The sequence below is a fragment of the Hyperoodon ampullatus genome, assembly GCF_949752795.1.
Source record: "Hyperoodon ampullatus genome assembly, chromosome: 1".
NCBI classification, from domain to species: domain Eukaryota; kingdom Metazoa; phylum Chordata; class Mammalia; order Artiodactyla; family Ziphiidae; genus Hyperoodon; species Hyperoodon ampullatus.
Window position 1 is genome coordinate 108670556 of NC_136914.1, and position 16415 is coordinate 108686970.

Here is a 16415-nt window from a genome sequence, read left to right on the forward strand (position 1 = left end):
TTGTAAATTGTTAATGTATAATACTATCATATTAATAAGGTGCACCAGATCCCCCCCCACAGTTCTTATTAAACTTTCAAGTATTTGATACCATTTTAGTACCTGTGAATTGAAGAAATTTTCATCTCCATTCTCTTTTAAGACATATTTAAATATATACAGATATATATCTTTTATTATTTAATCATTACCTATTTTCTGAAGGATATCTGTATACATATATAGATATCATTTTTAAAAATGGGTTTAATCCAAAATTACACCAATATGGCATTTTAGTATTGTATTTATAAATTCAGTTAACAGTCTCTGCATGTTTTAAGACTTTGGCAGCTTTTCCTGTCACTGGAATCAAAATTTGTAGTTGCTTATGGTAAAGTTTTGGCAACTAGAAGGTTCATACATCAAGTTCCAAATTACTTTCCCATTTCATCCATGAACTCAATCATGTATGATGTTTGTTTTTTTTAAGGTCCTTATTCCTTGAATGGATACAGAGTGAGAGTATATAGACAAGACTCTGCCACCCAGTGGTTTACTGGCATAATTACTCATCATGATCTCTTCACTCGCACCATGATCGTTATGAATGATCAGGTAAATAGTCCAATTTTTGAAAAGAGTTGGTTACAATTCACATATTCCATGCCTCTCCTCCGCCCCCGCCCCCCCTCCCCCCCCGCCCCACAATGGAGCAACAGGTTGACACCAAATAATTTTCATCTCTAGGTGCAGTCATGTAATCCTAATAAGTTCAAATGTGTCTGATGTTACATAGAGGTCACTGGAGGTCACAGCAAGATAGTGATGCCAAATTTATTTCAACACTGATAAAATCAGTCCCTGAAATGGAGGCATCAAACTCTTATTTGTTTAGTCTTTTTTTTTTTTATCAGTAGGTCAGCTAAAACTTTCTTAAAGTCTCAGTTTTTCTGCCTCTCCAGTAATAAAAATATTTCCCAAATGGTTTCTTTTCACGAATGAAAACTTTAATGCACACTGAAGTTCTTTTTACGTCAAATTCCAGAGTTGGGATGCTCCCTTAAGTTTTATAGCGAATATGGTGAATGTTAAGGATATGAATTTCATAGGGAGTTTTAAGTTAACAGTCTGAAATTCTTAATTTCAAATCTTTTAAAGCTGTACTGTATTTACCCCCAGAAAATAGATATTTACACCTTCCTACCTGAGTGGCTTGTGGAGGGTGTCTGAATAAATGAGAACCCCCTCTATAAACAATGCAGATGCTTTGGTTAAAATTCTAGTCAAAATGCTAAATAAACTATATCATTTAATTTTATTTAATTTTTTTCCTTAAAAGCTAACAAACTTTGACCTCTCAGTGAAGCACAAAATTGCCTTTAGTTTTTAAAATAGTTCTTTCTTTAACCTGTCTTTAAAACTATTATTCATTTATATGATTTTTGTCCTTTTCTGCTTCCCATGCTCTACTTTCTTCTTCTTTTTTTTTTTTTTTTTTTTTTTTGGCCTCACCATGCAGCTTTCAGGATCTTAGTTCCCCAACCAGGGATTGAACCCAGGCCCCAGCAGTGAAAGCGCCAAGTCCCAACCACTGGACCGCCAGGGAATTCCTGTCATGCTCTACCTTCTTGTTTTATTTTACAGCTGTTTTTGAAAATTACTTTTTATTTTTGAAATACATTTTATGACTTGGCAATATACTCTTGAATAACTCTAATCCTTGTTTTGCAAGGTATACTTGCAATAGATGTATTTGCTTTTTAATTTTTAGTTAACATGTGAAACAGTAGCCTTATCTTTAATGGTTAAAGTTGATTTATTGTAAGTCTGACAGTATCTCAAACTGATTTCTAAACATCTCTACTCAGTAAAGAAATTGTACCTAATATCACATTGGCTAGCTGATTGGATTTAATTTTTGTTCTTGTTTTGTGTCATGGATTAGGTACTAGAACCACAGAATGTCGATCCTTCTATGGTTCAAATGACCTTTCTAGATGATGTTGTTCACTCTTTGTTAAAAGGTGAAAATATTGGCATTACATCACGGCGAAGGTCTCGTGCCAGTCAAAATAGCAACACTGTTCACGTATGTATGTTGTTAGTGATGGATTGTGGTAAAATATTTTCCCTTAAATTACTTAGGATCCGGTAGTGAACAATCATTGTTAATTGGTTATTTTTAGGGTCATTATACACGTGCCCAAGCAAATAGTCCCAGACCAGCAATGAACTCCCAAGCTGCTGTACCAAAACAGAATTCACACCAGCAACAAAGAAATATTCGTCCAAATAAGAGGAAGGGCTCAGATAGCAGTATACCAGATGAAGAGAAGATGAAGGAGGAAAAATATGATTATATAGCACGAGGAGGTAGGACCTACCTTTTTTAAAGGGCATGAGAACATATAAAACAAAAATACATTTAAAATATGCTTATTTAATATTAATTTGAAAGATAAAACTGTTCTTTTTTTAAATCTTATAGAAAATCCTAAAGGTAAAAACAAACAGGTGACGAACAAAAGAAGGAAACCTGAGGAGGATGAAAAGAAACTAAATATGAAAAGACTGCGAACCGACAATGTTTCAGACTTTTCTGAGAGCAGTGACTCAGAAAATTCAAATAAGAGAATAATAAATAATTCCTCAGAGCAGAAGCCAGAGAATGAGTTAAAAAATAAAAACACTTCAAAGATAAATGGAGAAGAAGGAAAATCCCAGAATAATGAGAAGGCAGGAGAAGAGACACTAATAGATAGCCAGCCTCCCTGGGATCAAATACAGGAAGATAAAAAACACGAAGAAACAGAGAAACAGAAGTCTGTTGACTCTCAGATTCAAGAAAAAATGATTATCCGTTCATCAGAACAGGCCACACTTTCTGATCATAATTCTAATGATTTACTTCTTCAGGAACGCAATATGGAGAAAACACACACAGTGGAATTATTACCAAAGGAGAAGTTTGTATCCAGACCACCCACACCAAAATGTGTTATTGATATTACGAATGACACTAATACGGAAAAGGTGGCTCAGGAAAACTCAAGTACCTTTGGCCTTCAGACACTTCAGAAAATGGATCCTAACATTTGTGATTCAAAACATTCAGTCACAAATACAAAATACTTGGAAACAGCAAACCAAGATTCTGACCAGAGCTGGGTCAGTGATGTAGTTAAAGTAGATTTAACCCAATCAAATGTTAGGAATGCTTCTTCAGGAAATGAAAACCTGAATATGGAAAAAGAGAAAAATCAGTATGTCTCTTACATATCTTCTCTTAGTGCAGTTTCTGTCACAGAAGATAAGCTGCATAAGCGAAGTCCACCCCCAGAAACTACAAAATCTAAACTTAATACTTCAGTAGATGCTCACAAGACAAAATCCAATCCCTCACCTGAAGTTGTTAAACCTAAAATTAACCATTCCCCTGATTCTGTAAAGTCTAAGCCCACTTTTGCAAACAGCCAAACTGCTGGTGAAAGAAGACTGGCAAATAAGATAGAACATGAGTTATCAAGATGCAGCTTTCATCCGGTTCCTACTAGAGGCAGTACATTAGAAACTACAAAAAGCCCTCTTATCATTGATAAAAATGAGCATTTCACAGTTTACAGAGATCCTGCACTTGTCGGGTCAGATACAGGAGCTAATCACATTTCACCTTTCTTAAGCCAGCATCCTTTTCCTCTTCATTCTTCATCCCATAGAACGTGTTTAAATCCAGGTACCCATCACCCTGCCTTAAGTCCTGCACCCCACTTACTGGCTGGATCATCCAGTCAAACTCCATTACCTACCATTAACACTCATCCTCTGACTAGTGGTCCACACCATTCTGTTCATCACCCTCATTTACTTCCTGCTGTGTTACCTGGAGTGCCTACTGCCTCCTTACTTGGTGGCCACCCACGACTGGAGACTGCTCATGCCAGCAGCTTAAGCCACTTAGCACTAGCGCACCAGCAACAGCAACAATTGTTACAGCACCAGTCACCTCATCTTGGACAGGCCCACCCATCTGCTTCATATAATCAGCTTGGACTTTATCCAATTATTTGGCAATATCCAAATGGAACACATGCATACTCAGGACTTGGTCTGCCTTCTTCTAAGTGGGTTCACCCAGAAAATGCAGTTAATGCTGAATCTTCGTTAAGGAGGGTAAGTTAAGCTGTGGTTTACCTCATGTCATATATTTATTAATTCAACATATGTACAAGTGCTTTTTTCAATATCCCATTAATTTTTTAGATTTCTTATTATAAAATATGCTAGAATTTTTGAAACAGTTATTTTTTTAATTATGATGAAACTTTTGATGCTTAGTAACTTTGGAACTGTAAAGCTAAAATTTCAGAAAAGCCTATTTTTTTAAAAAGCCAATTTAAAGAAGTAAACCTCTTAAGTTATTTCTTATATACTTAGTCTTCATAACTAATTATGGTATATATCCATAATTATTTTGCTCAGGTAAATTCCTAGAAGTGAAACTTCTGGATATATAATTTATGTAAAATTGTAAGGCTCTTGATATGTATAATCAAGTTATTCTTAAAAGACAAATTGTTATATTTCCCAGTTAGATACATTATATTGATGTATACTACAAGCTATGACTCTCTAAGCCCCTAGTTCTCTTAAGGGTGCCGAGGCTGGAGAATCCTGATATTTGGGAGTGAAGATGGGGCTGAGAGTCTCTCTGCCTGACAAAGTATTGCTGAAGGTGGGGGACAGGGCTCTTTCTTCTTCCTTCATGCGCTGTGTGGTTTTTCTAGCCAGATTAATTTTCCATGCTAAGAAATGGTTGTTGAGGGCATTACCAGCCCCATTCTGAAAACTGGGGGATTGGATGTCACTGTTAAACTCTAGGAGGCAACTTAACCCTTGGCGTGGACCAGGATGCTCTTCAGGTATTCCCCAGAATCTTTCAAAACACATTTTATTTATTTATTTTTATTGTGGTAAAAGCCACAACATTAAATTTATTTAACCATTCTAAAGTGTACAGTTTAGTAGTGTTAAGTATATTCACATTGTTGTTCAACAGGTATCTGGAACTCTTTCATCTTGCAAAACTGAAATTCTGCCCATGAAATACTAATTCCCCTTCCCCCTGAGTTCTTGGCGCCCACCTTTCTACTTTCTGTCTCTATGATCGTCTGCTTTAGATACTTCATTTGAGTGGACTCATATGGTATTTCATGTAGCATAATGTCCTCGAAGTTCATCCATGTTGTAGCATGTAACAGGATTTCCTTCTTTTTTAAGCTGAGTAATATTCTGTTATATGTATATAGGTATATACAGGTACCCTTGTAATCTGTATAACTTCAGATTTCTGGATCTTGTAGAATTGAGACCTTATTTTATTTTATTTTATTTTATATTTTATATATATATATATATTTTTTTGCGGTACGCGGGCCTCTCACTCTTGTGGCCTCTCCCATTGTGGAGCACAGGCTCCAGGCGTGCAGGTCAGCGGCCATGGCTCACGGGCCCAGCCGCTCTGCGGCATGTGGGATCTTGCCATACTGGGGCACGAACCTGTGTCCTCTGCATTGGCAGACGGACTCTCAACCACTGCGCCACCAGGGAAGCCCGGGAAAAATTATTTTTGACGAGAAAAATTGGCAAATAAACTTGATGAAATCTGGTGAAATGTATTTTAGCAACATGTTTTCTGTTTTTTTATATTAGCAGCATATAGTCTTTTGGTGTTAGAATCTTAGGAAATCTTAAAAGCTAGGTTCTCTGTACATCATTTGTAAGTTAAAGGCAATGATTTCAAGATCTGCAATCAGTAAATAAATTTCTGGAAATAACTTTTTTTTTTTGGCAACACCGCACAGCATGCAGGATATTAGTTCCCCAACCAGGGATCAAACCCATGCCCCCTGCAGTGGAAGTGCAGAGTCCTAACCACTGGACTGCCAGGGAATTCCCTGGAAATAACTATTTTAATGCTGATTGATTTTTTTCATCATATGGAAAAATCCATATAACTCTTGTTAGTTCCTTATTTGGATATTTCTCATAAAATACTTAATAAATATACTGCTATATTAGTATGTCACATACTTCATAAATATACTATTAAAGTCCTGCTGTGATACTGTGTTTAGTTTTTTCTAGTAACTGAAGGATGATTTTTAAAAATTTTTTTGATAGAATTCTCCCAGTCCTTGGTTACATCAGCCTACCCCTGTGACCTCAGCAGATGGTATTGGATTACTTAGTCACATTCCTGTCAGACCTTCCAGTGCAGAGCCTCATCGGCCTCTTAAAATTACAGCACATTCCAGTCCACCATTGACAAAATGTTTAGTAGATCATCATAAAGAGTAAGTTCACCAATGCTTAAAATTTGTTTTTTATAGTTTTTCTTAATCCAGTTTATAAATAGATAATTTTAACAAATGTCTTAAAACTGGGCTGAATAATAAGTACTATTCTTCTGTTTTTATATTCCTTTAATTTTCTTAATAATATTATAGCACATGCAAAGTCGTGTTTCACTTTTATGATAGAATAGTAACGCATAGAAGCTATATTTGTATTATACAAGAAAAAGTGTTTACAGAAACCTTCATGTATTTTCTTTGCAGAGAATTGGAGAGGAAAGCTTTTATTGAACCATTGCGTTCTGTTGCATCCACATCAGCCAAAAATGACCTGGATCTAAATAGGTCACAGACAGGAAAAGATGGTCACTTGCATAGGCATTTTGTGGATCCTGTATTGAATCAATTACAGAGACCACCCCAGGAGACTACAGAGAGATTAAACAAATATAAGGAGGAACACCGTCGAATTCTTCAAGAAAGTATTGATGTTGCTCCCTTTACAACTAAAATCAAGGGGCTTGAGGGTGAGAGAGATAATTATTCCAGAGTAGCATCATCATCTTCTAGCCCTAAAAGCCATGTCATCAAACAAGACAAAGATGTAGAATGTTCAGTATCAGATCTTTATAAGATGAAGCATTCAGTGCCTCAGAGTTTGCCTCAAAGTAACTATTTCACTACATTGTCTAATAGTGTAGTCAATGAACCACCGAGGTCATACCCATCCAAAGAGGTTTCAAATATTTACACTGAAAAACAGAGTAATACCCTTGGAGCAGCAACAGCTAACCCTCAGACTCTGACTTCGTTTATATCATCTCTTTCAAAGCCTCCACCTTTGATTAAACACCAACCGGAAAGTGAAGGTTTAGTAGGCAAGGTACCAGAACATCTGCCCCATCAACTTGCTTCTCACTCAGTAACAACTTTCAGAAATGATTGTAGGAGTCCTACTCATTTGACAGTTTCTTCTACAAATACACTCCGGAGTATGCCTGCTTTACATAGAGCACCCGTATTTCACCCACCAATCCATCATAGCCTGGAGAGAAAGGAAAGCAGCTATAGTAGCCTTTCCCCTCCAACATTAACTCCAGTGATGCCTGTAAATGCTGGTGGGAAGGTTCAAGAATCACAAAAGCCTCCAACTCTGATTCCTGAGCCTAAAGACACTCAGGCAAATTTTAAGAGTTCTTCTGAACAGACTTTGACAGAAATGTGGAAATCTAATAATAACCTCAGCAAAGAGAAAGCTGAATGGCATGTGGAGAAAAGCAGCGGAAAGTCACAGGCTGCTATGGCATCTGTCATTGTACGTCCACCTTCTAGTGCAAAACTTGATAGCATGCCAGCAATGCAGTTAGCTTCCAAAGATCGAGTTAGTGAAAGATCTTCAATTGGGGCAAATCAAACAGATTGCTTCAAATCAGCAGAAGCTGGAGAGAGTGGAAGAATCATTCTGCCAAGTGTGAATTCAGACAGTGCTCACATAAAATCCGAAAAAAACTATCAGGCTGTCTCACAGGGCAGTGTTCCCAGTTCAGTCATGTCTGCTGTAAATACAATGTGTAATACCAAAACGGATATATTCACATCTGCTGCCACTACCACCAGTGTTTCCAGCTGGGGTGGTTCAGAAATAATTTACTCTTTATCAAATACCATTTTGGCCTCTAAATCTTTAGAATGTACCTCTTCAAAAAGTGTCAGTCATTCAGTGGCTCAAACACAAGAATGCAGGGTCAGCACGACAGCTCCAGTTACACCAGCCAGTAGTAAGACAGGAAGTGCTGTTCAGTCCAGCTCTGGGTTCTCAGGCACAACTGATTTTATCCATTTAAAAAAGCACAAGGCAGCACTGGCTGCAGCTCAGTATAAAAGTAGTAATGTCAGTGAGGCTGAGCCTAATGCTGTGAAAAATCAGACATCTTCAGCCTCCCCTCTCTTGGATAGCACTGTAGTCTGTAGTACAATTAACAAAGCAAACTCTGTAGGAAATGGGCAAGCATCCCAGACAAGTCAACCAAACTACCATACTAAACTGAAAAAGGCCTGGCTTACAAGACATTCAGAAGAAGATAAAAATACTAATAAAATGGAAAATTCAGGGAATTCTGTATCAGAAATTATTAAGCCATGTTCTGTCAATTTAATAGCCTCTACATCGAATGATCTACAAAATAGTGTAGATAGTAAGATCATAGTTGATAAATTTGTAAAAGATGATAAAGTCAATAGGAGAAAAGCCAAACGAACTTATGAATCTGGCTCTGAAAGTGGAGATTCAGACGAAAGTGAAAGCAAATCAGAGCAAAGGACTAAAAGGCAACCTAAGCCAACTTACAAAAAGAAGCAAAATGATCTTCAGAAGAGAAAAGGTGAAATAGAAGAAGATTTAAAACCCAATGGGGTTCTCAGCAGGAGTGCCAAAGAAAAAAGTAAATTGAAGTTGCAGAGCAACAATAATAGTGGTAAGTAAATTAATTACTTTTTTATCTCAAGTAAAATGGGCTGTAAGTTCTTGCAATAATGGTGGTGTTCTCTAAAAATTAGAGAGCTTAAAGGCATCTTTGACTTCATTTGTATGCCCTGGTGTAATGTATGTGCTCATTGACTTCATTTCTACATTCTTCATTTCTATAAGTACCCTATAAGAGGAAATGAGAGAAGACCTATCAATATTTTTCCATTTTCAAGAGACTTGTAGAAATATGTTTTTACATAGCACTCAGGTTGGCAAAACCCCAGTGTGTAATTTAGTAGTTATTCAGAATCTTGACCATTTCTAAAAATTGTCAAAAGGCAGTTATAGCTATACACCAAAAGTGGATTTCTAATGCAGGCATACCTTTTATTGTGCTTTCCAGATATTGTCTTTTTTTTTTTTTTTTTTTTTTTTTAAACAAATTGAAGGTTTGCGGCAACGCTGTGTCGGGAAAGTCTGTCGGCACCATTTTTCCAACAACATTTGCTCCCTTCATGTCTCTGTCATATTTTGGTAATTCAGACTTTTCCATCGTTACTGTATAGTATTTGTTTCGGTGATCTGTAATCAGTGGCCTTTGATGTTACTATTGAAAAAAGATTACAACTCATACTATTGAAAAAAGATTACAACTCACTGAAGGCTGAGATGTTGGTTAGCCTTTTTCAGCAATAAACTATTTTTAAATTAAAGTACATACATAGTTTTTTAGACATAATGCTGTTGCACACTTAATAGACTGCATTATAGTGTAAACCTAACTTTTATGTGCACTGGGAAACAAGAAAATTTGTGTACTTTATGGTGGTGGTCTGAAACTGAACCCACACTATCTCCAAGGTATGCCTGTATTAGGTATTTACCTGTAACAAGATAATAGTTGAAAAAGAATTCCTATTCACAAAAACTTCCTTTAAGTCCCACTTTTAGAAGAGAACTACTTCAAAGTAGTGTGGATGTAGCCCACATCTCACCCTTTGTCATCTGGAGAAAAATTGAAAACTTAAAAAAAAAAAAAAAGAAAACAATGAAATTACCTTCTATTTAACTAATAATGCTACTCATTCAAGCAGTCCTTAACAGTGGGTAAAAGTTAAATAAAAACGGGATTGGTGGTTTTGTTTGGTCATTTCTATATTCAAGAAGAACTTCCATAATAAGTAAAAGTTTCAAAACTGATAATATTTATATTTCATTTGTGACTACAACAGGGCAGAATAAGTGATACTTGCCAGTAATATTCACTATAAAGTATTTCTGTATGTTTTTACTCTAGAAGTAGCTTTTCTCAGTTTGCTTATTTTTTTTTAGGTATGTTGCACAAGGCAGAAAGCAGTTAATAGTTTCACTATATCCATGTATTCATCCATACACAATATATGAAATATCTGTGACAATGTGGACATTCAAGAAGTACTGTAACAAGCATTTGGATGCTTGAAGGCTCTTATTTGGGCCTTTTTACTGAATGAGGTTTTTCCCACATGCCTGTGTGGAAACCAGAGGCAAAGTGAAGGAGAGAAAAACAGGAGGATGGAATCGTAGAAAAGGACAGTCAGAAAGTGAAAGAACAAAGGAAAATAAGCTCAACTAGAGACAGGCTGACAGACTGAAATGCAAACATAGTAAGAAGAAAGAAAGAGAGGGAGATTGACAATGAAGGCTACAGGATACGTGCCATTTATTTGAGTGTTGGATTGCATGCTGTGTTGTAATGTGTTCTGCTTACTTCCCCAGTGAATTCAAGAAGCTTAGTGTGGTCAACAATTGTTTCTCTTTTGTTTCACAAAACATTTCTTTTGGTGTCGAGTATTCAAATACTGGAGTTAAACTTACAGAAAACAGAAATAGGACTCTTCCAGCTTTTAACACTTAGAATATTCTTGAGAAGTTAAATTTATAAAATTAACTCTTAATGAAGTACATATTCTGATTTCATTTTGAGACTGTGTATGTACATGTTCCCAAGTAAGTTTTAAGACAAAGACTGGAATCAGCACTTCCCCCTCCAAGTTGTAATGCTTAGTCAAATCTCCCCTACATAGTAAATAACATTTAGCATCAGACAGGCTATTTTAAGTCCCATTTATTCCCAAGTCCAAAGTAATATTAAGTGACTGTTAAGTGCCATCTATTAATTATGGGCAGAGTTGACTTGCTTTTGTTCTGGGCTATCTAGAAAAGTTCTTTAAATTGGGAGTTCATAAATTCTAAACCTGAGTGGATTATCTCCCTCATGGATTAAATATGATCTTTATCCTTTTAATGTTCATTGGGGTTGTCATCAGTCATAGTCAATCGAAAAGAGTTAAGTCTGCGCTTAGAGAATGTAATATGATTGCACAGACTATTATACATGTATAATTATTACACAAATATGCATATCATAGTTTTTAGTACATTCTAAAGCCAGGTACAATAGAATTTGCTTTATCTGCTGTTTTAGAAAATCTTTATATCTGCTGCCTTTTGTTACTGATAATTAAAAGTTGGATGCTTTTCTGCGACTAATTTTTTACATCATTTTATGTACTGAAATTTCCCATCAGATTTAAATGTAAGTCCTGTGACACACAAAATCAGTGGTTTAACTGTTAGCAGAGTTCATTTCTATATCTCAAAAATATTTTTAAGGTGAAGGCATATCAGAGGTTAAAGGTTAGCGTGTATTTTTCTCTTATTTTCTTCCTCAGTTTTCTGTTGCTAGAGCAGCTGCTTTGAGGATTTACTGATAGAGAACTAAGGTTGAAAATGTTCTTCTGGTATAAAGGAAGAAGAAATATCCATTGAGTTAGGTATCTTTTGTTGACTAAGTATCTAAATCTCAAACTTTTACATTTTAGATGTTACCAATAAATTATATATATAGAATTGAAAAATGGAGTTTTATTTTATTTATTGTACAAATAATATTACAGTAAAATTCATAAAAGGAGTTAGGCATAGTCATGTTTGGCCTATTCTAGAAGCAAAAAACATAATATCAAAAACAGTCTACATGACCTGGACCTTCATATCTTTATAATTTATTCATTCATTTAAAAAAAAGGTCTAAGTGTCCATTTCATGTCACAGAACTGAGAGTTGCTTTGAAATGCCTGGTTCTTTCTTTATAAAACTATTTAAATTGTTCACGATAGTATGGTTATCCATACTCTTTGAACTGTTCCATTGTCTGGAATGTAAAAGCATATTGGTTAATGGTCGTTTTCTAGTCTAAATAGAAAGATTTCATTTAGTTTATTCTAGTGTAATAAAAAAGTAAATAAATGATTGGAAGTAATATAACAAAGATTTATCAGCAGTGTACTACTGTTGTTCATTCTGACTTCAAGAAGCTCTGAATTTTTTATACAGTCCATAGGAGAAATCTGTCTTATACACAATGGAGGAAATAACAAACATTTTACACAAGGCTTCTGGAAACATTTTTATTCCATAAGTGGTATGTGTGCCCACATACGTGTTTCTCTAGTGGATTAAGCCAAATGGCTCCTTGCCCTAAATTAGAGAAAGAAGAGGGGAGAACATGTAATTGTAAAAGAACCAGGCAGCAGTCATAGGAGTGCTTAATAACTGGAACCTATTTCAAATGGGCCACCCTGGAATTTAAACACAGCACTTCCTATGTTAAGATGTATGTGATCTTGCTGTAATTGTACTACGTATGCTATCAACAGGTAAGTTGATAGTGAGAGCTCAGAACAAGAGTTCTGCTGTATCTTCTGCAAGAATTATATAATCTCAGGAGAGCACTTGAACTGCCTCTGATCGGCAAAATGGGTATGATTAGTAAACACAATGGTAGGAAATACAATTTATTCATTCAACATGATAGAAATAACAAACTGTAAATCTCAGGTCTGGCATATAGCTACATAAATATGGGCAGTGTAAGTACGCTGATAGGTGTCAACAAATACTTGCTTGTCCCAACGTGCTTTTAAGTGAATATATTTTTTTAAAATTGAGTAGGCTACATTTAACTTATATACAATATAATGTTTTGAGTTCTTGCTGCTCTATAGATGACTGATTACTTGAGCCTGTGTTATTACAACAATTAAGTTCAAGTTAATGAACGTGATGGAGCAATGATGCAGGGTATAGTAAATAAATTAATTTTTTTCCTGCAAGTAAAATTGTATAGTGCGTTCGAGTTTTGTTTTTCTTTAGACTTCTCTGATGCCTTTTTTCTTTATACCATCAATAAAGACAGGCAGGTTAATATTGGCTTTTTTCTTTTACATCCTTCAAACCCTTTGATTTTTCTAAAAGATACTGCTATCAAATATTGATACCAAATGGAGGGCATTATAATAAGGGAGAGATATTAGGAGAAAAATCTTAGCTCCTCTTCCCACAAATATAGTGTGATAAAATCGAAGTTTGTCTTGATCCACATTTACCTTTGGAGAATCAGATTAAGTATTTCAAAACAATATAAATATATTGAAACTAGCCTGTAGTTTCTAGAAGTATTAACTTTTGGTCTTTAGGTCCTTCCTGTGCATCTTAAAAGAGCCTCCTCCTACATACAACAAATTTCTGTGTAGAAGAGCTGCACTTTTATCTATAGATTTACATAGAAAATGAACGATTATCATGTTTGCTACTATACAAATATGAATATTGAGTATGTGAAGATTTCAGTCAGCTGGAAAATTTACTTAAGTCTGCATTTCCATTATACTGACATTAAGAGTTCATTTGGTTAGTAGAATAGTAAATAGAAATGCTGCTATGGACTTTTTAGTTATTAATGAGTACCTTGAACTATAATCTCTTTTCTACAATCTTTATATATGATCACAGTTGTATAATTGACTTGAACTGGGGGTTTTTTGCCTTTATTCTCAGTGATCTTTAATTGATTTGAATATTATCTCAAGGAGTTTACCTTTCTAAAAAGTTATAATCTTGCTAATACTTTCCTACTGCTTTTACAGCTGGCATCCCTCGTTCAGTATTAAAAGACTGGCGTAAAGTCAAGAAGCTGAAGCAAACTGGGGAATCCTTTTTACAGGATGACTCCTGCTGTGAGATAGGGCCTAATTTGCAAAAGTGCAGAGAATGTAGACTTATTCGGAGTAAGAAGGGAGAAGAACCAACTCACTCACCAGTGTTTTGTAGATTTTACTACTTTAGACGGTAAGTTGAAAATAGGTAATTGGGGGAAAATATGGTAATAGGATATTGGAAATTGTACTGTCATTCTGAGGGTTTTTTGGAGGTGGGAATGAGGCTTTGAGCCTCTGTGTTTCTGAAGCATTATAAAAAGCATTATAAAAAGACACTAAACTTTTTGTGTGCCAAATTTAACAATAGTTAACTGTTAGACTAAATTCATATTCACGCTGCTACTTGTTTTCATATGACCTTTCTCTTCTGAGAGATTTATTATTCCTTAATGAGAAAATGTTAGTATTTTTTCTAAATTATAGGAAACAGCAGTTTAAGTATTTTTTTTTATTTATATAAAACAAAACAATGTCACATTTATATCTGTGCATTAGCCACAATAAAAGTCTATAAATCTGGGTAAACAATCTAGACATTAAACTAAAGTCGGTATGTTACATTACAGATACCCATACTTTGGGTTTGGTTTTGTTTAAATTTATTTATTTTTGGCTGCATTGGGTCTTTGTTGCTGCGTGCCAGCCTTCTCCAGTTGTGATGAGCAGGGGTTACTCTTCATTGCAGTGTGCGGGCCTCTCATTGCGGTGGCTTCTCTTGTTGTGGAGCACAGGCTCTAGGTGTGCGGCTTAAGTAGTTGTGGCTCACGGGCTCTAGAGCACAGGCTCAATAGTTGTGGCACATGGGCTTAGTTGCTCTGCAGCACGTGGGATCTTCCCGGACCAGGGCTCGAACCTGTGTCCCCTGCATTGGCAGGTGGATTCTTAATCACTGCGCCACCAGGGAAGCCCATTTTGGGGTTTTTTAAATTTTGTTTTTATTTTAATTTTTATTGGAGTATAGATACCCATACTTTTGTTTTGTTAAACATATGTAGCTATAAAAATATAAGTTATAAAATGACAAGAAGGATTTGTTAGTAGCACGTCACATTTCACAGGTTTTGTGGTAAATATAAAAACAACTTAATAGTTGTTATGGGCTTCTCCGGTGGCACAGTGGTTAAGAATCCACCTGCCAATGCAGGGGACACAGGTTCGAGCCCTTGTCCAGGAAGATCCCACATGCCGCACAGCAGCTAAGCCCATGCGCCACAACTTCTGAACCCGTGCTCTACAGCCCATGAGCCACAACTACTGAGCCCGCGCGCCTAAAGCCCGTGCTCCACAACAAGAGAAGCCACTGCAATGAGAAGCCTGCGCACCACAACAAGGAGTAGCCCCCGCTCACCACAACTAGAGAAAGCCCGCGCGCAGCAACGAAGACCCAACACAGCCAAAAATAAATGAATAAAATAAATTTTTTAAAAGTTGTTATTAACATATACTACTGTAATATTAATATTACTAAATAATACTTTAATACGGAAAATTTATAGACTTATAAGAGTTTAAAGAAGAGCTGGGTAACCCAGCCAGTAGAAACTAGTTAATTTCTCAGATTCTAGAATCAGTCATTCCTGGATTTTGGTTCCAGCTCTGTCCTTAGTTCCTGTGTGACTTTATTAACTGTAGTAGGACTACAGCTAAGCCTGTCTCATCTGCATAATATGAATGATAGTGGTACCTACCTCACAGAGATTTCATGATGATGAAATGAGAATAAAGTACACAGTTCTTAGCATAGTACCAAGCATGTATGGAATGCACCTATGATGTTGCCTGCAGTTATTTTCCTATTCATCATCATCTTCTTCCTAAGAAGTTACAAGGCACTTTGCTGTGGCAAATAAATGTACTATGCTGGTGGCCCAGTAGAGACCCCAAAAATATGTATTGGCAGAAGCAGAACATTTCTTCTTTACTTCATGGTTTTTCTAGCCAACAATCCCCAAAGGACAGACAGCTTCAAAGAATAGTTATAGAAGGTAGTCCACATGGAAGTACAGAAAAGGTGTAAAAGGAATCAGAAGGAAAGTAGATTTGAAGAGATAAGAAAACCTTTGGAAAAGTTTTAAGGAAGGAAAGGTAGACATAACACAAAGCTGAAATAAGATGATGGGTTGTCATGAAAGGAGAAAGTTTTTTTTTTAAGAAAAAGAGGGAAAGGTAATAAAGGTATAGGAAGAATTGGTAAAAGGAATGTTGTTGGTATCGTCTATTTGAAAAATACAGGCTGATTTCTAATGTGCTTCTGATATCCCCTCTTTGAGAGTAAAGAGTGAGTTCAAAAGACAGTTGAGAAATAACCGTCAGCCTGTAGGAGAATGGCAATTTTTCCTTCCATTTACCTTAAACTTCTTTGAATTGAGTGGTTACATAAATTGGATATCAGAAGAGAAGGAAGTAAGCACAGTAATTGAGTTCCTAATATACTATTAAGAATTTCAATCTTGTTCCTCCAAATCATGTTAATGAAGTGTCATTTTAATTAGTGAGGAAGATGGGATTTTTTTGTTTTTTATTTATTTTTGGCTGCATTGGGTCTTCGTTGCTATGCTCAGGCTTTCTCTA

At 35.9% G+C, this 16415-nt stretch overlaps 1 protein-coding gene across 3 annotated transcripts in view; it reads left to right on the forward strand.

Annotated features, from left to right (window-relative positions):
- JMJD1C (jumonji domain containing 1C) overlaps positions 1–16415 on the forward strand; it is a gene marked incomplete at its 5' end in the record, with an annotated part of 271806 nt that overhangs the window by 226045 nt on the left and 29346 nt on the right. For all 3 annotated transcript variants that reach the window (XM_079717100.1, XM_079717101.1, XM_079717102.1), the window contains 7 exons: positions 473–597; positions 1928–2071; positions 2169–2355; positions 2471–4152; positions 6163–6335; positions 6600–8806; positions 13773–13974. In XM_079717100.1, coding sequence (XP_079573226.1) covers positions 473–597; positions 1928–2071; positions 2169–2355; positions 2471–4152; positions 6163–6335; positions 6600–8806; positions 13773–13974 — 4720 coding nt within the window. The remainder of the gene's footprint in view (positions 1–472; positions 598–1927; positions 2072–2168; positions 2356–2470; positions 4153–6162; positions 6336–6599; positions 8807–13772; positions 13975–16415) is intronic.